The sequence below is a fragment of the Monopterus albus genome, unplaced genomic scaffold (assembly GCF_001952655.1).
Source record: "Monopterus albus unplaced genomic scaffold, M_albus_1.0 scaffold113.1, whole genome shotgun sequence".
NCBI classification, from domain to species: domain Eukaryota; kingdom Metazoa; phylum Chordata; class Actinopteri; order Synbranchiformes; family Synbranchidae; genus Monopterus; species Monopterus albus.
The window spans coordinates 797,107-819,481 of record NW_018127993.1 but is presented as its reverse complement, the minus strand read 5'-3'; the positions used below and the strand labels follow the sequence as shown (position 1 = coordinate 819,481).

Genomic DNA, 22,375 nt, shown 5'->3' with positions numbered 1-22,375 from the left:
GCAGGCAGTGGCATCAGACATTATGGCATGCCATTTTTATAGCCCTGCTGCAGATGTTTCTCAGCTGCACGTTAGTGCCGTGCATACAATGGTGGGCATTTTGTGTTGGGGACATGGAGCAGATGACAGGGACCACCCCTGGGCTGGGCATTTGACATGCGTCATGTCATAAATAAGTCAAAGGGGAATTCAAGCAAATTATACCCACACTGTCATCAACTGTAACCAGAATTACTGTTGTCTATTTCCATAAAGGGAGTGCAAACATGAACAGCTAATAGCTAATCTGCCATGACTTCCCCTGGCAATGATTATCCAAAATGTCCGAGTTAGCCAGCGGCTACTCTCCCTTTCCGTCCTCAATGGCGACATTACACTAACAGTTTACATCACCTAAAATGATGCAATGCAAACCCTTGTGACACATTGCTCATGTCACTGAGTTTGAGAAGTTTTGCCAAAGGGTGATTTTTCCCTTCTGACACGGTTTCATTTGAATCATTTTTCCTTAAGAGGATAAAACTGTTAAAGCTGACGAAGCCGTTCCTTTTCTCTTCTTACCCTGTTAATCATTTTGTGACTGCTAAAATTTGTGACCTGTCCTGTGTACGCACCCTCAGGCTGGGAATCACTGACATAAACCGTGACTTAGTTTTTCCACATTATTTTAGCGAACTAAGCCAAATAATTACACCCCGTCAACCCCTTGCTGTATTCATGGAATTCAATAACAGATTTACCACATAAATGAGTTGCTTTTCAGGTGCAGGCTCAGTCTCAATATGATATTGTATGTGAAATCCTGTATGGCATGTTTTGCCGAGCACCTTCCTCTTTCCGCCTTCTCCCGCTTGTTGTGCAACATGTTTAGAGCTGATGTCAGATGATTTCATTACATGAGCGTGACTACATGTTGCTTACGTCTCGCCTGATACCTCTTGTTTACAGAAGAAGATACGATCATAGGAGATCATCATAGCTGTGTCTCAGGTGTAAACCTTTTAGAAGTACTGCTGCGATTATATACATGTGGAATGATATGGTTTCACTCTGGTCCACCAGTCACTTTTTTATTTTACTAGCATCTCCACCATCAGGGTTCTGTCTCCAACACCTTGTCTGCCTGCTTTCATCTCCTCACTTTTCCTCAAACTTTTTCTCTCTTCACAAAGCCACCTTTGCTGCAGTTTGACCAACATATTCCTTTCCCTCTATCCTGTTTCTTTTGCTTCAACTGGCAGTTGACCTTCACTTCATGCTAGTTATCTCCTCAATCACAGTGGCCCCTCCAACTCCTTTAGCTGGAACGTGCATTCTGGGGCCATCACGACGGTCTGTGATGTGGCTCGGGTGCGGGGAGAGGATTGTCATACTGTAAGACTGAATCGGTGCTGCACCCTACTAGTGACGTTGTAGCTCAGCGAGGAGGAAGTGCAACAGAGCAAGCAGGGGGCCATCCCTCAGCACCGTCCTGTTGTGTGTGCCCAGGTGTATATGCGCCGGATAGCAACGACCCCACAATGCATAATGTATTAAATTGGGCATATGCACACACAGACTGGAATAAACAAAACAAACCATGGAGGAGATAACAAAAGAAGCAGATTGCAGTTAAGTACAGATACAGACAGTCTTTATAATTCTAATATAATAGCCAGCTGTTAGTTGATTAATTATTTGCAGCAGATTTTCATTTTATCTAGTTGAACTCACCTAAAAATAATTTTATCTGCTTGTTGAAACTATGAGGATAGTTGCAATAACACCCTTATGTACAAACTGTGCGGTATGTCCTGTGTATGTGACACGAAAGGCTATTTTGATCAGTACTTGATCATTTGAATGTGGCTCCACTTGGCCCAGGTAATACGATAAATGTGAAGTAATGTTTTTAACCTAGAAACATAACAGATGCATGAAATCACATTTTAATTTTGCCTTTTTGTTCTTAATTATGTACATAAATGTTACGACACCAAGCTTTAATTGGTATTAATTCATGCTCTTTGTCCCCCCTGGTTATTACAGTTGCAGCCATATGAGATTCTCTGGTTTATTTGCGAACATGTTCCTGCCACAGAAAACAAATCACTACGGTGTAGTTCAGAGAGTTTGGTCCGTGTGCAAGGATACTTTTGATAAAATAGAATTGCAAACAATTTTATAAAAGAGCGCTGTGAGAGCGAGTTTCAGTTTCCTGGTTTTGTCTTCAAATGGTGGGAAATTGAAAAATGCTCACCTTCTTCCCACATCCCCCAGTTCAGGCCAGATTTTTCATTCAGCCTTCAAGAGAGATACAAAAGAAAATTTCATCTCCAGATTTCATCCCCCATCAATATGCTGGTTCATGTAAATTGTGTTCTGCCTCTCCTCTGTTACTGCTGGTTTCATGTTGAAAAATACATTTTATTTAATTTTTTTCAGCCTCCAACAGGCTATTGCATGTATAATTGATGTGTTGCTGGGTTCATTTTGCTGATTGAGGTGCTTTTTTGTTGTTTTTGTTTTCTCTTTACTATCACCATTATCAGAAGACACAAACATGATATTGGACCAAAGCAAAACACCGTTATCGGTCTGGTCACGACAGCTAGCCTGGTGCTATCCTTTTGGCTAGTATGTTTGTGCCAGAGTTCAGATTTATTTGCTCTCACTATTGTACTATTAATACAGCTATAATAAGCAACTTTGTCTGGTTTCCTGTTCATTAGATTAAACATTTTCTAGATGTTCTGTCATCAGTTTGTGTAGTATCTCGTGTGGAAGGGCCACAACAGGCTTTAATGGTGCTAACATCTACATGAATGGTTCTCTTTTAAAGTTAGGAAGGAGATAAAGAGGCCTACTATATGTTGACACCACCTGCTACACAGGGACATAGTGAATAATATATAGAAAATATATTAAAAACAACAACCAGAACTCACTTAGGAAATGCCTGCATCAAAACGTACCTGTTACCAACATGACAGCAGCAGATTTACAAAAGTAACAGCAATCTGCTATCACCAAAATAGCTCCCTCAGGATGTTGTGGAAAGTACGCATGTTTTTTTTTTTTTTCCCATATTGATTTCCTGGCCTCTTGTACTGTATTCCTTTTCTTGTCTGAACACTGAACAACCTCCATTTCCTAAGAGGTTCAGATTAGCAAGGCTGCACTGCAGTTTGTTTCAGTTTTTTTTTTTTTTTCCATATTGATTTCCTGGCCTCTTGTACTGTATTCCTTTTCTTGTCTGAACACTGAACAACCTCCATTTCCTAAGAGGTTCAGATTAGCAAGGCTGCACTGCAGTTTGTTTCAGTTCACACAACTAAACTTAGCCAAGCTCTCGTCTCTAGTGTGCTGTTAGGCACTTCCAACTGATGATGTGTGGTAAAGAAGAGTGAGGAAAAGACCTCTTTCCCCTCATTCGCGATGAAAATCAGCCTGTTTCTTTTCTTTGACCTCAATTACTATCAGGCCACTTGTTACTATAGGGGAGTGTTGAGTCATGCATGTTCTTGGAGTTGTTTGTGTGTCTGTAGCTCCTCTGTGTTAGTGTGACAGGGATTCTGTTTATTTTAGCCTAGGAGGCATGTTCAGTAGGTGGAGGCCAAGGTGCATTAGTCTTGGCTGAGATGTTCCCTTGAGTGATGCCGCCACATGTGGGTGGGTTATAGGAAGGAGGGAGAGTGAGCAGGGGGAGGGAGAAGGCAATGAAAGGAGAGGAAATAGCAAAACGATGTCAGACATGACGGGAGCTGAACAAAGCCTGGCTCGCTGTCAGGAGCAGCTAGCGGCTCCCAGACTCTCCTCTGGCTCGGACCGTCTGACAAGACACCAGTACACACATCTCTGCTCTCCTCCTGCTAATGAGGGGAACACTGGGAATTGACCAGTACCAATACCAATAACAAAACAGCTAAAAAAATATATATAATAAAAAAACAAAAAACAAAACAAAATATTTGATTAAATCTGTGAATTCTAAAACAATCCAGCTGTTGAAATATACAAAATGCTTCACACTGAAGGGAATCGGTGGTCTGGTCTAAGAAACTAATATTGTAATTTGCACATCAAAGTGTTTTTTAACATAAGACCTTGATGGGAGACTTGCTTCTCATTTCCTTATTTATTTATTTAATATTTCCAGCTATGGCTGTGCACTTAATGAATTGAAGTAGTGATTAATTAAATGAAAATGCTTGCTGGCTGGAAAGACACTTCACCCCTGAGTTCTGTTAATCAGCCTTTATGGAGTGACGGCAAAGTACTTGGATTTGTTACTGGTGTGAACGCAAACATGAGGTTATTGTCTACTGGAGGTATATCACAGCGGAGAGGGAGCCGCTGTCCGCTGCAGGTCTCCCCTCCATCTCATGGCTCACTTCTTAACTTTTACAGTGTCAATACATTGTTACAGAAGGAAAGAAGAAAGCTCTGTAATGACTACGGTCTTGTCGATTTTTATCCGGTAGAAGCTTGTCATAAAAAACTGATGATCCAGTAAGGTGCAGGAGTTTATGACAACTCCACAGGATCCTCCCTCTGAGCTAATTTGTTAACACTGAAGAGCAGATTTCTCTCCAGACATCATGGGCAGTTTGACTGACAGTTTGAAACTCACATTTGCATGTTGCCACTCTGCAAAAACAAACAAACAAACAAAAAAAAAACAACAAAAAACCCACCATTAGTCTTTCCCCTCTGCTGGAATTTGTAAGTGCATGGTGTGTTACCAATTAATGTGTTCAAACATGTGTCAGCGAATGGAAGCAAAACAAATGGCTCGCTCGTTGGCTGTATTGAATGAGTATCTGGGTCCTGTCACAATGAGAAATGCTAATTGTGCTTAGCGGCATCATTGGTCAAAGTGTCAGAAGCCATCAAGTGGATTTGAGAAGTTAGTCACGATCCTTCCTGTGGTCGGCTTGTGAATTCATCATTACAGAGGTGTTATCTGTCAGTCAGCTGCACACGTTTCAATAAAGTGGGTTTTAGGGTTATTTAAGCTAATTATTAAAGCTTTAAAAGTCCTTTTGAAGAAGTCTGACCATGCTGGCAACGTAACAAAGACTAATTGCACCAATTCCAAGTCTCAGCTTCTTTTTTGGTGCTGTTCTCTTCAATGTAGAGTTTTTCAGTTCAGTTCCTGGATAATTGTGCACTCTGTGCAAAATCTTTGAGGTTTTACTTGCCTTAGGTCACAAGTGAACATAATCTACTTGGGATAACAATTTGCCTGAGCAGTTTCTTGCTCCAAAATAAATAATCCCTGATGTATTATTAAAAAATGCTCTACTTTTATGCAGGATTTCTCCCATTTAAGGCGAGGTAATATTGCAAGCGACTTCATTTTTGTTACCCCGGAATTGTCATGTGTTGCTGACTAGAAAGTGGGTGTGACAGACTCCCATTGGTCTAATCAAATAACGGTATACAGATTAATGTGCTAATTAATCACTGGCTCTGGGGCTGTACCCATGCAGTGATTCTCGGTAGAAAAAGACATTTGATCTGTTGAATCAGCTCCCTCGCCCTTCCCTCCTCTCTTCCATTTATCTTACATTAATTCAATGAAGTCAGAGTTCATTCGAATGCATCTCTCTCTCTCTCTCTCACTCTCACTCACTCACTCACAGGGTTTTCACTTTGTATCTTCTACAGAAACTGAGACTCCTTTTTAAAGAATAAGATTTTGTCTTTTTTTTTCCTCCCCTTACAGGAAACGCATTTGGCACATAGCCAGACTCTGCAAAACTGTAGAGAGCATTATTATTTAATGGGAAATTGTCCGCTGTGTCGGAGCTGATGCGCTTCAGCTGAAGCCTGAAAACCCCTCAAACCATGTTTCTTTTGAGAGCTGTCACATGCCTCTGTTTATCCAAGTGATGGTGACTCGTTTAGTTTGGCTCATTGTAATTGTGTGTGGTGGTTGACCTTAACTCCTTGTCCCTGACACATTTTCTTGGACAAAGAAATGAAATACAAGCCCCCCGAGGCCCCTGTTTTGCTACTAATGACTTTTAAATGCCATTGTTACTGTGCTCCGTCTGCACTACGATGCCCTGTGGTTCGGAGGAGGTAATGGGGTCTGGGTTTTGTGTCACTGACCCAAGAATAAGCCTGGCTTTTAAATAGCAAAATTCCTCCATTCTTACTCAGTATTGCTATTAACAAACCCATAATCAAAGCTCTAAAGCATTTCCCCATCGGAGTGATTTTTAAAAGCTCTGTGGGGGAGCGACATTTTCCAAGTGTCCATTTTTCTCTCTGACCTTTCTGGTGCCCTTTTTGGTGAGTAATAGCATTTTTTTTAATATTCATTTGTGAGTTATGTCATTTCCGAGCATCGTCATTAAAAACACTACACTGTGGTGCGAAGGTAATAGAAGCACCCAGCGTGACCCTTGCGGTCTCCTTTTCCCAAACAGTTTTCTTTTTCTTTTCTTTTTTCCTCCACATTCAGCAGTGCACTTGTCAGAAGAATTATCCAGGGAGAATCTACAGTGCAAAAAAAAGAGAGACATGTACTGCATATAAATACTCCTCTGAAGTATTAGCTGGAGAAGGAGGAAGTGAGATGAAGTGAAACAAACACAGGAAGTTAGATAAGAGGATGGACTTTCAATAAGGCTATTTTGGTTTTCGATAGCTCTGTCAATGATGAGCGCAGGTAGACGGCGATACGAGCAAGCGGGCCAGGATGTTGGCACCCGAGGAATATGAGCCCTATCAATCACCGCCTCCGGGCACAAATGTAATTACACTACAGTTGTTGACTAGCCCAGTAATCCGAGACATGTCTGGCATGCATTTACTTGCTTACTTTAGAAGATTGCCGGTGTCCGTGTTGATGGCGTCATGCTTGCTGCTCTCTGATGTTTCTTTTGGAGACGCTGACATGAATTGAGCTCTTGTCCTTATGGAGTTACAAGGCTTAGAAGAATTATCCTAAGCTTTTAGATTTCATGCTAAATCATAAAGATCAAATTAATCAGTTTCCTGATATGTGGTTGAATGGTAAAATCTTTTTATGTTTCTTCACATTGGGTGATCGCTCTCAAAGCAAGGAAACCACACACAAAAGCATGCAGATCAGTAAGCACAGCTAGATTGCTCTCTTTCGTTCAGTCAGGTACTCCTTTGTCATTACTCTAAGTGCACCTGCCTAAGTCAACCTATGTCATCCCTTTTTCTCTGCCATTGTCAGTTTCAAAGAAGTTTGGTATGATCCAGACCAGTACTTTTCAGGGGGCGGAATAAATCTTACCATTAAGAGGAAGATAATTGATGGCTTTCATCACCAAATGGAATACAATTATTCCAATTTGTCATGTTTCAATGGCATGTGCACTTTACTGCGTTGAGCTTTGAATGATTTATGAGACAAAATGAAATGGCACAATAATGAGGGGCTTCTTTTGTTGTTTCACCTCAGTGTGGCTTATTGTCTTGTGTTCTTTTGTTTATTTTCAGGTAAAGATCAGCAGTGGAACTTTTTGAAAAATGGCAAATGGCAAGGATTGTATAACCTCATAAAAATGCAGTATGATGACCACTATTGCCTGTATAATGCATATTGTACATTTATTTTTATCATTGGTATTTTATATCCCAAAAAACACATTTTCTGAATTCATTACATGTAAAATACTGTTTTCTTGTTTATTTTTAGCACTTGGTATTGCACAGTGTTGTCAGGATACCAAAATTATGACATAATTGCAAGACCCTGCTTGAATATTTCAGTGCCAACACTGAAACAATACCATAGCGAAAACTTTAAACATCAGGAAAAGTAGTGGAAAAAGAGACGACAGAACATGGAACCTAATAATAAAAAAGAATTTTGACAAAGCCTGAAAAAAGTGTGTATATACATAAAGTATTTGTGGTAAACTACTTTAGAGAGAGTCCGCCCTGTTCTCATTGTCATTTTTAAATCTAATTTGACTAAATAGAAAACTCAAAGTGCGCTCAGTAAAGCACAGACCTTCACTCAGGAGGCGTGCTGAGCCAAGTGTGATCAGTCTACTTCAGTGCACTACTGCAGTGTGCAGGCTAATCCTGGGTTTGAGCTCCTGTGAAGTACCAGACTTATAGTTAATGTCATTTATTTATGTTTGTTATTAATTTGCTCACTAAAATGACCATTTATTTGCTGTTAAATGATTATTTTTGTTTTCATGCATAAACAGTAGGTGTGTTTATAAAGCTAATTAAAGCTTCTATGCTCTAATCTGGTCTTTGTTAGTTAACTTTATATGGTATTTGCAGCAGATAGCCTGTCACTCACTGAACAACATTTAACAAGACTCAGTGCACGTCCTAGGCAGAGGGATACGCTTTGATAGAACTGATGGTTTATTGACTTGCCGTGATTACGATTACCAGTACTGACTGAGTATATATTGATGTGGTGTTGCTGATTTTCATACTTATAAACACCTGATTTTCAACAACTTGCACAAGAGGCAACACTAGAAAACAGTGGCTTATTTACACATCCAACAGACACGGAGCAGCATTAGCGTCCTGGTGAAGTTGTGTTTCTCACCATCTTTTAGCTAATTTGCACTCTAGCAACTCCTAAAAAAAAAAAATATCTGGCTCTAAAGCTATTAAATGCTAAAGGGCCAGGTGTTCGCTAGTGTTGTGTGTTGTGCAGGTAGCATATAGTGGATTTGATAACTGTTTGTTTGAAACGGTGCTGAGAGCAAATCAGAGCACACAGCTGTAAGCAGTAAAACCAAGACCTGAAGCTGAAAGGTGCTGCAACACTGCAGAGCTGAGGGAAGCTGCGGAGTCGGATGACGACCTGACAGGCTCCCTGTCAAATCCTGAAATGGTTTTAAAATTCTTCTCCTTATTTATTAAGCTCTCCATAATCTGACTCCACCTTTCAGAGCTCTTACATTTCTACACCCCCACTCGTGCTCTTCGTTTCTCCACAGCTCGTCTCCTCGTTCCGTTCTAGAGCCTTTAGGTGAACTTCTCCCCATCTCTGGAATTTGCTCCCAGAAAATGTTCATAACGCCGACTCTTTAGACGTCTTCAAATCACATTTTGAAATATCTTTTCAGAAAAGTTTATTTTACCTGATGGTTTGAACTTCATTTTTTACATCCCCTGTTAATAATCTTTGAAGGTTTTTATCTATTCATAGCCAATTTATTTGATTATTATTATGTATTCCTGTGATTCTGTGGTGACCTTGAATGTAATATTATTATCGTCATCAGCTTGTGCAATGCTTCAATTCGTGTTGGTTTGTTTTGTAAAGCCTATCCGACAGTGTCTCTTTTTTTGGCACGCCCCAGTTAATGCATGTAAAGGTACAAGTTACATCGACCCAAAGTTAACAACCCATCACTGTCAGTGTGTGGTTTTATTCTAAACAGAGTATGTTGAGCTGAAATTGTTGCACCCATCTGATTTAGAATAATTAGCCGTGAGCACACAAGACTAGCTGTTACAGAAAAAAATGCCGGGTGAGTCGACATGATGCTTGGCAAAGTTAAATGTGCCTTCTATTGAAAATAGCCATTTTTACAGCTTCAAGGGGAAACGCAAGCAAATTTCCCCATCAGCTGAATCACAACCATGTCACACAGTATAGCTGCATGGCAGAGACAAACATAAGGACCTTGACAGAGGCACGTTGCAGCCAGAGGGATTAGCTGTTTCTTTTCTGTGCAGTAAAACGTGCAAATGGAACAAAATGATAGATGCATTAATGTGTTTTTCAGTCAGAATATCAGTTACAGGAAAATTAATGGTCATTCCATTAAGATGCAGTTAAAAAAAAAAAAGGAACTGAAAATTGAGATGACTTTGTCACTTTGATCTCTGCTTTCTTCATTGTTCAGTAAAAGGAATTGATAAGAATCTCAAAGAATTATTTAAAAAAATGTTGTTTACTTGCCTACCTAATAAATGTAACACTGACCTCAGGTGCCTCGGCGTAGCCTTAGTTTTATATATACTCCATATTTTTATACATACTCAATCTGTGGCTTTTCATTTTTCCTCTCTGTTTGTTGTAGCGGTGGCTCTTGCAGCTCAGATACTTGTCTGGAAGGATGTTTATAAAAATCTATAACTGCCACAGTCACTCAGGCCACTGTTTATGTTTCTCGCTCATTTTTTATTCTGGCTATAAACACAGAGCTCCCCCAGTCTGTTGTGCACGTGTCCGCTCGAGCTTGAATGTGAGCCTCCACATACGTGTGTGGGTGTGCGTCTGTGTTGAGGAGAGGGAAGCCAGGAACCTCAGGACTGCTGCCGCTGGGCCACAGTAGCCCCTCCTGGCCATTTTGGCTCCACAATAAACAGCAGGTTTTTGCCAATCAGACTTTCAGCTTTTGGCAACAAGCTCCTTTTGAAGCCCCTGCCTGTCCACGTGCACTGTGTCACCTTAAAATACAAAGAACGAAGCAGCTCTTATAATTCATATTGTAGATTCTAGTCAGGTTGAAAGTTGCAACAGTTACATGACACATGCTCTTCTCTTCTTCGTCTTGGCATATTAGTTGATTTTTAATTTCGTGATGTTTATTTTCTCACAGTGCAAACACCATGACCATCTCTTTATGTTAGAGTTGTGTCAATCTTGCATTCTCTCCTTCTACAACTCCTCGCCCCTCGATGTCCCCTGTGGTATTGCTAATCCTCCCACTCCAAACAACCAGCACACTTTCCACCCACATTCTCTACACCAGGGTGGACAACCTCTTCTCATACGCCTTGGTGTCAGACCTGTTGATTACACGTCTTCCCATCTTTTCTCATGTTTTCATCCAAGATTATACAGATTTTTATTCAGGTCTGAGCTAACTTTAACTCTAGGGTGAAGTTGTGTTCACACTTAAGTGCAGAATCTCTTAGCCAAAGCAGAAAAGGCAGCAATCACTAATACAACTTAAATTCTGTTTTCTTTGTCCTTTCCAGCCTTCAGCCGAGCACCCATCCCCATGGCGGTGGTGAGGAGGGAACTGTCCTGCGAGAGCTACCCCATCGAGCTGCGCTGCCCAGGCACCGACGTCATCATGATCGAGAGCGCCAACTATGGGCGCACCGACGACAAGATTTGTGACGCTGACCCAGCACAGATGGAGAACACAAGGTGTTACCTGCCGGATGCCTACAAGATCATGTCTCAAAGGTGAGGACGCACTTTGACAGGTTTACAGTAAGTGAACTTTAAACCACTAATGTGATGTGACCCCCTGTGATAGTACTCACTGTAAATGTATTGATAACTGCGTTACAGTAATAGCTATTTCCTTATTAATATCAGAGCTCTTTTGAGGGGTTGTTTGGCTCTCATTCAAAATAATGCAATCTGTGCTTGCAAGCAGAATTTGCTTTATGCTGTTACGTAAATGACTGGAGTAGCTGTGTTTGTTTAAAAAAAAAAAATCTTGAAAACATAATCAGCAATTCTTCTCTTAATAAGAGTTGTTATAATTCACACAGCCAGGTCTGCTGAAAGGAATGAAATGCCCTTCTCCTAGAGACATGTTTTTTTTCTCATCTAATAACTTTTTTTATTGATCTTACCCGCATCCCAGAAAATGGAAATGTAATGGTTTTGTGGAAAACATGGTATTTAGATTTGAAAATGTAGAACACACTTCAGTGGTTTGTGTTGTGTGATAAATAAGAGGACTGGCTCTGGAGATTTGATAAAAGCAGTAAAATCATAGGTCCAGGTTTACACAGTGGTTTTTCTCTGCCTAGGGATCTGGTTTAGTAACATGGATTAACGGCGTCAAAACGTAAACCTTCCATACCTGGCTGCTAATAATATATCACTCTCAAATCTGTGTTCATCTTAAGTAAATTGAATTCCACATGATAATTTATTTGTCAAAATAAAAATGTGCCTGATGGGCTTTGCTGCCTGATGGGAGCCTTGTTTTCAGAGTTATGACCCTGTAGTGCAGAAACCAGGACATGGAGGCCTATTTGTCAGTGCAGACGGACTGTAGTCTTACTGTGCTTTGGCTTTTGCTGTGTAATTAATTGCCAACATTAAGGTAATTTATACAAGTTTCGGTTTTAACCATCAAGAAGATGTAGAGCTCAAGGCAAACGTGGAGAGAATATATGTAGTCCATCTTAGCTCTTTTGTTGACTTATTGCAGCACTTAGAGCAAAATGAAACCTCGCCTCGTGGATATCATTCTGAGCATGGTTACTCTTGCCTTTGTTGCGCCGCATTAACGTTCGTCTACATCTTTTTATTTCCAAAGCTTTCCATGTTGGATGCGCCCCTTTGAAAACAAATAGATCTTTGGGCTTTGTCAAACAGTTTGCTACTTCGGAGTTCAGACAGTCAGCTGTGTGAAAAGCAGGTGATGGTAAAAGGAGGTAGTTTGAAGCACGTTGTCAGATAATTGATGCACCCTGTAGCTCCCTTTTTCTCCGGCTGCCCACTCAGAATAAAATTCCCTGCAGGAATGAATCAACGAGTCCATTTACTCTCAAGAACACAAAATAATGTATTAGAGAAAAACATGTCTTTTTAGCATCTTCTTGCTACCCAGGGTGTTTCAGATGCTAAAAGGTAACTGCAAACTGATTCAAAGCCAGAGCACTTTGTCTTAGGAGAGCAAGTAGCTAAGTGGATGAAAGGTGTGGGTGGCTGGGGAGGGAGGGATGGGGTGAGGGGGTTCAGTGTAGCGACATAGCTACACATGCACACAGAGGTTTGTACAACAAACGAACGCCACCCCCGACTAGTTCATTGTCGAGCTGTCAGAACGGTTGCTAGGCCCCTGTGGCTGAGCTCATTAGGGTTAGAAAGAAAGAGAGCACCAAACTGAAACCAACAGGTTAAAGGTTAAAGCCTGGGCATGTACAGACTTCACTGATATATTTGGTTTTTAAACCATTGTGGATATTTTAGTTGGATTTTCCTCTCTCCCATTCATCAGGCAGTATGTTTACATGCACACTGTAACCCAGTCACTGGAACCAATCCAAACAATATAATAGCGTAATTAAAACAGTTACATGGTTTGCAGTAACTTGATTTCCCCAATAATTGGAGTTTCCACACATTGGTTGACTGCTCAGCTAAAGGATGAGTTGTAGACTAAAGAAAAGGCTAGATAGAAAATGTTTTTTGTTCTTTGTGGTGCTGTATTTGCATAAATGTTTAACTACTGCAAACAATCCCTCTGTTTGTCTATAGACACTACTTATTGTTTTTAGCATATAAACACATAACATAAAGAACGTAAAGATGCATTTTGTTAAGGATTCCTTAAACTTCTTTTTATTTTTGAAGACCTGTAGCAAAATTTGCAATGAACAAGACACTTTAATGTTAAAAAAGAAAGTTGTTAAAGCTGCCTGATGGGCAGACTATGTAATGGTGACACTCTTCCTATTTACATCAGACTTTCTTTTGGCATTTGTGTTTTATAATTTATAAGAAAATCAGAAGTGAACCCCAAATCTCTACTAATGTGCATACTAAGTATAAGCAAGGTTTTCAGTGTGGGGAAAATGACGTTTACTTACCGATACAAAGCCTGTATCACTGGATGAACATTGTCCCAGATGATGGCATAAACAGTGATGATGATGGTGAAACCAGCTCCTTAGAAAACAAGTGTTAAATATTTAGAAACCTACTGTATTTGGCTTTTTCTTTGTGAATTTTGTCATTGGGATTCTACAGACACAGTTTGATTGAGGTCTGACAGGGAATTGATCATCATTTTTGTATAAAATGAAAACATTTTGATTTCTTGTGTTCTCACTGTTAAAGCTATACTAGAAGAAATTACAGTCTGCACATGGAAGGGAACCACAGCAGAGTCAGTAAAACGGTTGGCAACTAATCAAAGCTGCTTGTTTACTCCAATTTGAATGTAACAAAGATAAACTGATTAGTGTGTACAATTCTGAGCATTACCTTCATCTTATTAAAATTGACTCACCATGCTTGTGAATGCACTAATTAAGCTTTTAAGCATAAACTTTAATATTTTAATAATGTGCTCCTTTCCCCCCCCCCGTCTGTATATCACCCGTCTCTCCTGCTGGCACCAGTTAAGTTGTGGTGATTGGCAAGCATGGTAGTTAGCATTCACATCCCATCTGAAGATGAAACACGCTGCTGCCGGCGTGGTCCGTGTGCCAGACTCGCATCCATCACCAGCCGATCCCCGACCTCGTCACCAGCTCTCGCAAATTGTCGATACGCATTTAGGCAGCTGAGTCCCCTGCTCCCCCAGCCACTAAGGCTGCTCCATTGATATTCAGCTATCAAACCCAGGTTTAGCCCACTTATACAGGTGTGTACTGGGCTGCTGCGGCGAGGTGTGTGGTTCCATTACAACGTTTTAAGCGAGAGTTAATAGCACCCTGTATCTGAGTGATAGCGCGCCACCGAGGTTGGGAGCGCTGTAATGCATCTCAAAATGAAGGCTATCTCGATCCATGCTGTGGCAGGATGAAATGAATGGGTCTCTTTCATTAGCAATTGCTCCCTTTGTGCTGTGAACATCAGGCCTGTGCAGAACCCACAGCTCCTGGATAAACATCTCACCTATAGGTGGTGCCTTGTTGCAAGCTAGGTGGAAGCTAATGATGCTATAACTGAAACATGCTATCAAGGGTTGATTTAGCACCATTTCAGTCCATTTGCATACTGTGTACACACATACTGCAGGCTGTGATTTTTGCAATCATTGCTATTCCCTTGTGGTATATTTTTGGAGCTTATTGTTGGGGAGCTTGGCCTACTGTTGAATGCACCTCTCTCCAACACATGTATAGATCTAGTACCACTTGCCACTGTGTGAAATCACTGGAGAGGCCAGACATTTGTGTTATCAAACAACGGTGATCTTTTTCTCATCATAGCCCCAGTGTCTCTCTCCTGCCTTTTTGTATTCCCCCTTTCCTTTCCCCAAGGCGGTGTGGCCTTCACGGCCAGTAATTATAGGCTATATCAAAGCTATATATCACCTTATGTCTCGGTAGAGCACAGCAGGCACCTGAAGGGACAGCTGATAGCATTGTGGCAGGCTTGTGCATGACCCCTGAAGGAGAAAAACAGGTCAGGAAGGAGTAACCTCCCTACCTAACACATGCACGTTTTTGTCCCTATCTGTGTCAGCTCTCCTTTTTTTGTCTCTCGTATCCCTTTAATTTAGTTTCTTTAGTCTCTCTGGGATTCTGGCCACTGCTGTGTCATCACACTTGTCATTTCACGGAACGGAGGGGTACACAATATATTTTTGTCTACTAGCATTTTGTGTTCATGCACATGACACTGATGATGAAGGTTAATAGATATCACAGCGTGAGTCTCGTGAGGATGATGGAGCCAAATGAACCTGTGGTTTGAATGTGCTTGCCTCGTGTCAGCTGACTTTTGACAAGATTCCTGTTAATGATGTTTATGTGGGGAAAGAAATGCGTCCAGGCTATTACAGTATATTTACTTCACCACACTTAGGCTGAAATGCATGAGACAAATGACTCTTCTCCCATCGGATGAAAACGTGCACTGACAGAGGGACAAGAATGATTCAAGGATAAGCAGGGGAAAGCAGATGGGAGGATCCTTTCTCCTTTGCTGATGATCTTTCCCATACGTTCCAGGTCTCATTATCCTTGGCTTTTGACCTTATTTCAGAGTTGAAGGATTTGATGAGATATTTGTTTGCGCAAGGGAGATGGATTAACTGAAGAATCCCCTTCGCTTCTTTTGCCGATCTTCATTAAAATCCCCTAATCTCAAGAAGGATTTGATAGGCATAGGTTTTCTGGGAAGAAAAGACAAATTTTGAGGTCCAGGCATTGACAAATTTGGGATGGGGTGGGGAATTTAAGGCATACACTGACAGTTAGTTTCAAAAGGTTATGGAAGTGCCATCCCATTGCTTATTAATTCTCCATGCATCAAACCTGATATACAGAGCAAAGACATTGCCTTTGTAATTACAAACAGCTTAAAACATAAGCACTCGCCCTCAGCTTTGAGGGTGCCTAGGCACATGTGAGAGCACAACCACCTGCTTTATACCCTCCCACATATCCCTTGTCTTGGTTTAGGTTTCCGCAGTAAGTGCTCAAGTGTGGTTTTAAATTGTAATTCTACTTTGGCAGTGAATGCTGCGTCAAAGAAAGTGTCAAATGAAATGAAGTACAAACAGAAAATCATTTTCTTAAATTATTAGTCTTGATTATGTATCATTAAAAACTAAACTGTTTAATTTTACACAATAAGTGCATTGTGTCCCAAGCTTTATGGAAGTGCAATGATAAATTGCACTTCCACTTTTTTTTTTTTTAACACATTAAAGGAAGCTGAAACAAAGCATATTCATATACCAGCCTGACATATTCATTATGGTCTTTATTATAAGCAAATAGTCAGCTGCTACTGACATTAAGAACGAGCTTATCATGCTGAGCAGATGAGAGTAATGCCATCATTGTGCATGCACAACCCCTAAAGTCCAACCACAAGTGGCCTCCCTTGTTTAACGTCGAGCTTTGCATAAACATTTAACTCCCCAAACAAAAGGATGTCAGATGAATTAATGCATGACTTTAATGTTGGAAGTACAAATATCACACAGGTGCTGTTTCATATTGAAGGTTCAATTAGGTAGATTGTAATAAAAGGCAGGTTTATTTATATAGCACATGTTCAAACACAAAGGCAATTCAAAGTGCTTAACACAGTGCACACAAATAGTGTAAACCTTCACTGCACGTTAAAAGCAACAATTACATGACAGCACTAAGAAGAAACACAACTGTAGAGGGGATCTGCAGTACTTGTATGAAACTGCTGCTAGTTTTTGAGCAACTAAAAATGTAAACAAAAAGTGTGTGTATCTATATTTTACTGAACATCAGGAATTATCCTGAGCGCACGTGTCACGTCAGTCACTCAGCAACCTATCTGTGGGTTCCCGACTACAGGCTTTTTCTACCAGTCTCTCTCTGCTTATGCAGGGAATCATTGATTTGTCTTGCTTACTCTTGGTTTGAGGCTGTTTTTCCTTGATACAATTATGTGTTGAGCACCTGACAATTACGGAACAAAAACATGACCGATGAGCGCAGCAGGAGACAACTGCCTGTTGTAATAGTATGAACAAATAGAGAATGGTGGGTGGTTTCGCGGCCGGCGTTAATATGCAAAAGGATATTAATAAAGGCTCTGACAGAAGAGAAAATAAAGACTCGCTTTTGCTATAAACCAAACATTCAAAGCATTAAGCGCATCTCAGCGTTCTTTGGATTACTATAGAATTTTAAACCTCCTTTCCATCTGTGCATTTTTCCCTCCTGCCATTGTATAAACCCTCTTTTCATAAAGAGTTTTTAAATCAAAGTGGTTGATTTCTTCCCTGTTCTATTTTTCCCCTTCACTGGATGACATCACCTGATATTCATTATCCCGTCTCATTTTTCTGCCCTTCCTACTTCCAACCCTGCTTCAATCCTCTTTGATAAGAACCTGCTGCATTTAATTTTGCCCAATTAGTTGCTGTAAATCCCAAGCTGGCAGCCTATCCAGTCAGCCTGGGCCTCCGGACGTGGCTGTACAAGACTGTGGTGATTAGACGGAAAACGAAGCCCTGGTTGACGTATGGGAGATGTTTAAGGACATCTCCCTGGGATCTCTCAGGAGATGCAGATACAAAAGCACCGGGTCGACTCCATGTTAGGGTGCGCTCGAACACAGAGTGAGCGAGCAGATAAAAAGCGGACCCAGGTGGCTGGCTTTGGTGCAAGCAGTGAGGTTTATTTACAGTGAAGGTAATGACATATATACAGGAGGAGTAATGAGGTAGATGACCGGGTGTCGATCAGCAGCAGCAGAAAAACAGTCAGTGGTATGGTGGATGATGATGTACCGGGCTGCGGACGTAGAGGTCACTCCTGGGCTGGTCGAGGTGGAGGTGATGATGGCTGTAGACAGAAGAGCAGGGATAAACTGGGTAAGGGAGACTGTGCATCGACCTGGGAGGCGGTGGCTGGTGGTGTAGATTAAATCCAGGGGGGTCCAGAGGAGAGGTCCGAAGAGGAAGAAGACACTAGAGACGGCAGGGCAGGATAACGACTAGGGTGCTAACAAGGACTAGAGAGAACAAAGACAATCTTAGCATAAACTTGATAAAACAACATAACAACCACTGGCCTGAAGACAGAGAAAGAACTAGCAGGGGAGTGACTGGTGAACAGTGTATAAGTATGGAGGAGACTAATGAGGTGCAGCTGGTGAGTAATCAGGGAAGCGGGGCAGGTGTGTTGAATAGTGTAATCAGTGCAAGGGCTAGGCTAGTGTGAGGAAAGAGAAGAGAGGAAGGTGGAGCTGGGCAAACGTGACACTCCAGCCAAGCCAGTGGTTTGAATCGATTGTAACGGTGTCCATTTTTGGATTGTGAGCTGAATGCCCCATAGACTTTATTATGCCGCTACAAGCTTAGCACTTTGCCAGAGAACCCAGAAGTTTGGGAGTTTTCAGAAATGTGTTTGTTCTTGGCCCCCTTCATATTTTCCCTCAGGAAGCCTGGAACCGGTCGCCAGGGTCTTTTGGTGTCAGATTAATAGCCGTCACGCCAGTGGCTCACAAAACATGAGTTTTTATAATGTGTTAAAAGTGGAAGTAGGAGGCCTCAGTTCATTTGTCAGCTAGGGGAGTGAGTTTCACTTGGTTGAGTCCAAACAGTAAAGAAAGGGCTAATTCAGACAGGAGCAGGTGGTTAGTCAGAGTGCAGGGAGCAGCCTAGGCCTTTTCCTCTCCTCTGTCTGATATTTGCCCTTCTCTGCACTGCACTCCATAGTCTTTTATCCTTGTCCCTCTATTTTTCTGCTTCTTCTTTTTTTAATTGGCAGGTGGGAGTAGCCGAAATAGACATTTCACGTCTACTGCTCCATCTCTTCTGCCCTAAGGTGCTGGATCCATCTTTTTTTCCTATCATAGATGAGGCATGCAACTTCTAGTGACCCTTTAATAACTTTGTGGGCTATTCATCATCTCTACCCCAAGATACAAAAACAACATCCTTTCATGGTGATTCATGCCTCATTTTTGGAATGAGATCCAAAACATCTTGTGGTTCTTTCATCCCCTCAGTCTGCACTTTGCAATAAAAACAACTTTGCTCAGATGGAATTTCTCCAGCTTAACAACTGCAATTATCCAGATTCAGCATTTTACAGTATGTCGGGGTCTGACTGGAAGGAGTCACTTTAAGAAATGTCATCTTGAGAGACTGTAAAATAAACGGAGTTAATGTTTTTGTTACGTTATGCCAGTCATTACTTTCAGCACGCCCACGCTGTAGCCCATTCAGTGGTTTTAGTGTCCTGACATAAAGGTGGTCCATTCAAGTTCTGTGCAGCCGTAGTGGCTGTTAGTGTTAGTAATATGTGGCGGCAACATTCAGTCAGTCCCATCCAACACCAGACTGTTTCTTATAAACCATTTTCCGTTGTTACTTGGTATTATTTCCAGTTTAAGCATTACAAACCATCAGATTTAAGAGATGGTGATGTTCCTACAGTTCACATACAGTCCAAACTCTTTAGTCGGTGTAAAAGTTCTTTCTTTTGCCCACATCAGTGAACGATCTCTGGATCTTTAATCGTGCCAGTTGTTCTATAAGTCGTCATCCATCACTCTGGGATGCTAGCAGCTGTGAGAGCCGTCGACTTGTCGGGTAAAGCTACCATAGCATTTATAACTGCTGAAATTGACTCTGAGTTGCAGAACACAGTAGGATTATGATTGTAATAGTTCTGATTAGATTTGATGAGGGTGAGCAGACGGTTGATCACAACTCTCCCTGGAAAGCCATGTAAACAGGATTTTAATGGGGGATTGTCAGTTTATGCCATCATATAAACTGCTTAAACTTCCCCAGTCTCGGTTTTGGCAGCAGTGGTGTTATTGTTACATATAAAAGTATGCATATCTAATTGAATCCAAACTTATTGATCACTTTGAACAAAGGCAAACTTCAAAATAACTGAATACATAATCAATTAGATTTGACTAAAGTCAGTGTGCGACTGGTGAACTTTGTGTTGTTCAAATCAAACTTTCTCCACAAACACAAAGACACATCATCCCCCTTCGCGCTGCGCTTTGCTCTCTACTGGGGAGCCATTTTTGTGAATCACAGTTACCATTAGCTGCTGACGCTGGAACAGTGAGTCATTTCTAACCACTGTGCAGCTTTTTGTTGCATTTCTCTTTAATTCAGTAACAGGACACAGCTTCTTTGTTTTCTGCCTCTCTGGTACAACTCCGAGCATTTTGCAGGGATATTTAAAATGTGTCTCTATGTGAAGAGTGATGTCATCTGTTTTGGCTGGCAGCAACTGAGGATGCTTCAAACCGTTTGCCTGGGACAGATTTCATCCGTTGCTCAGCCCGGCATTACCAGGCACTCGCTACCTCTCTTAATTGGGCTCTCTTCACCTCTCTCTGCCTTCTCAATTACTGTTCGACTCTGAATCTCTTTGTCCTCCTCAGCGCTCTGCTTCAACTGTCTCTGTTTCTTTTATTTCAGGTTAATGTTTCTCTTTTCTCTCTGTGCCTTTGTCACATCACTGTTTTCTAATGGGATTACACTCTGCACTGATGAACAGCCATAATCCAGATTCTCTGTGTGCTATACTTGCGCCACATGACCTCTAACCTCAGTGAGGCAAAATCAGGGGGGCGAGACCAGGCACGGTTTCACCTTTTTCCTCGGTGGCGCTGACGGCTGTCGTGTTAGCAGCTCACAGAGGACCTGTTCTATTAGCCCGGTCTCACTAGTCACTACTCTCATTTCTCTCTTCCATTCCATTTTGGCGAGGATATATCTAGAACGGTGTTTAGGATGTTTCAGAAATTACATTATGATAAACACAAACATCACTATCACATTTATCTGGGGATTGAAAGGAGAATCCTATTCCCTTGTTATCTTGTATGATTTCTCACTAGATGTGTTCCAAGTCTTGGTAGATGTGGTTTAAGAGAATTTGCTTTGAAATATGACAAAGTTTTTAAAGTAGATTGCTGCAGAGATCCCTCTGATCTCAGGTACTTAGACTTACCTGCATGATTAATATGGAATAAAAAGCTAAGATGTAATGTATCTATCTTTAAGCTGAAAAAAATGATGACACTCTCTCATGATCTGTTTTTCAAATCGTGGTTGCATAATTTACTTTGATGTAGCAGCTGAATATGCATCGAGTTTATATCACATGAACTCTACATCCAGTAATCCGTGTGGAAAGATGCAGCGGTTGGCCTGTTTCTAGAAAGGTTTTCTTCTACCGTAGTCCGCACACAACAGCTTTCAGTGCATTTAGAGTTCATGATAATACATATGTTTCATTAGGCATCCCTTGTCTCCGAAGTGACTGACGTGGTTAAAATTGTTGTGATAGTCAAAAACAGGCTAATTAGACATTTATCACTAATGACATTATAATTTAATGCGATTAGAGACATTTTTGAACTTTCACCTCTTTAATTGTAACCTTTGTCTCAGCTATAGAAGCTCTGGGGGCGTTCTCAAATGTCGCCGCTCAGACCTACTACCTGAGTCGTTTTTAAATCTTTCGGGTCAGGTCTCAAGTCTCGGCAAAGCAGGCTTCATTCCAAGTCAGGTCACGTGTCTTCATAAACCAATCACAAGTTAATTAAAAGTCTTTCAGATCTCAGAAATCCAAATATTTGGCTTTCACAGCTGTGTTAATAATGTTTTTGCATGGTGGAGGCGGTGGAGACGGAGTCTGTCGTTTAATTAAATGATTTGAGCGCTGTGGCGATGCAGGTCTTTGGTTCTGTTCTTTGTTTACTTATTTCATTGTTTCTTAATTGATAGTATTTTACAGCACAAACACGCATTATGTGTTCATTAGAAATTATAGTATTTGACAGATAATCTTACATCCAGGTCTATTTGCTATCAGGTTCAAAGGTTCAAGGTTTATTCTTGACCTTGGAAACAGCACTTGACAAAACAAGGTCCCTTTAGTAGCTGCACTGGAGCTTTTGTTCATATCACATGATCTTGATTAGATTTTTGTAATATGAGTCAGTTACTTATGCCTTATTACTTTTTGTATTTGTCATGTAAATTAAACAAAAACCATTCCACACACCCATCATATCAAGTGACCCCACACTGGCTTTTGTTCCAATAAAAAGAATTGATTGTTCCTCAGTCAACCACTCACTCTGTGGTACACGCGTTTGTTGTTTGTTGTTTTTGTCTGTGTCTAGTGGCCTCTCCTGCTGGCCCTGTACTTTGCTTGTGAATTATGCCAGGCTATTTTCTGACTGGGGAGCATGTCAGTGTTGCACAGTGGGGGGGGCTGTGACTCGCCCCGT

The 22,375-nt window shown here is 41.1% G+C and overlaps 1 protein-coding gene across 1 annotated transcript in view; it reads left to right on the top strand.

Annotated features, from left to right (window-relative positions):
- Window positions 1–22,375, top strand: part of LOC109966524 (adhesion G protein-coupled receptor L3) — a 202,435-nt gene that overhangs the window by 70,107 nt on the left and 109,953 nt on the right. Inside the window, 1 exon segment of the mRNA XM_020611408.1 lies at window positions 10,939–11,152. Coding sequence (XP_020467064.1) covers window positions 10,939–11,152 — 214 coding nt within the window.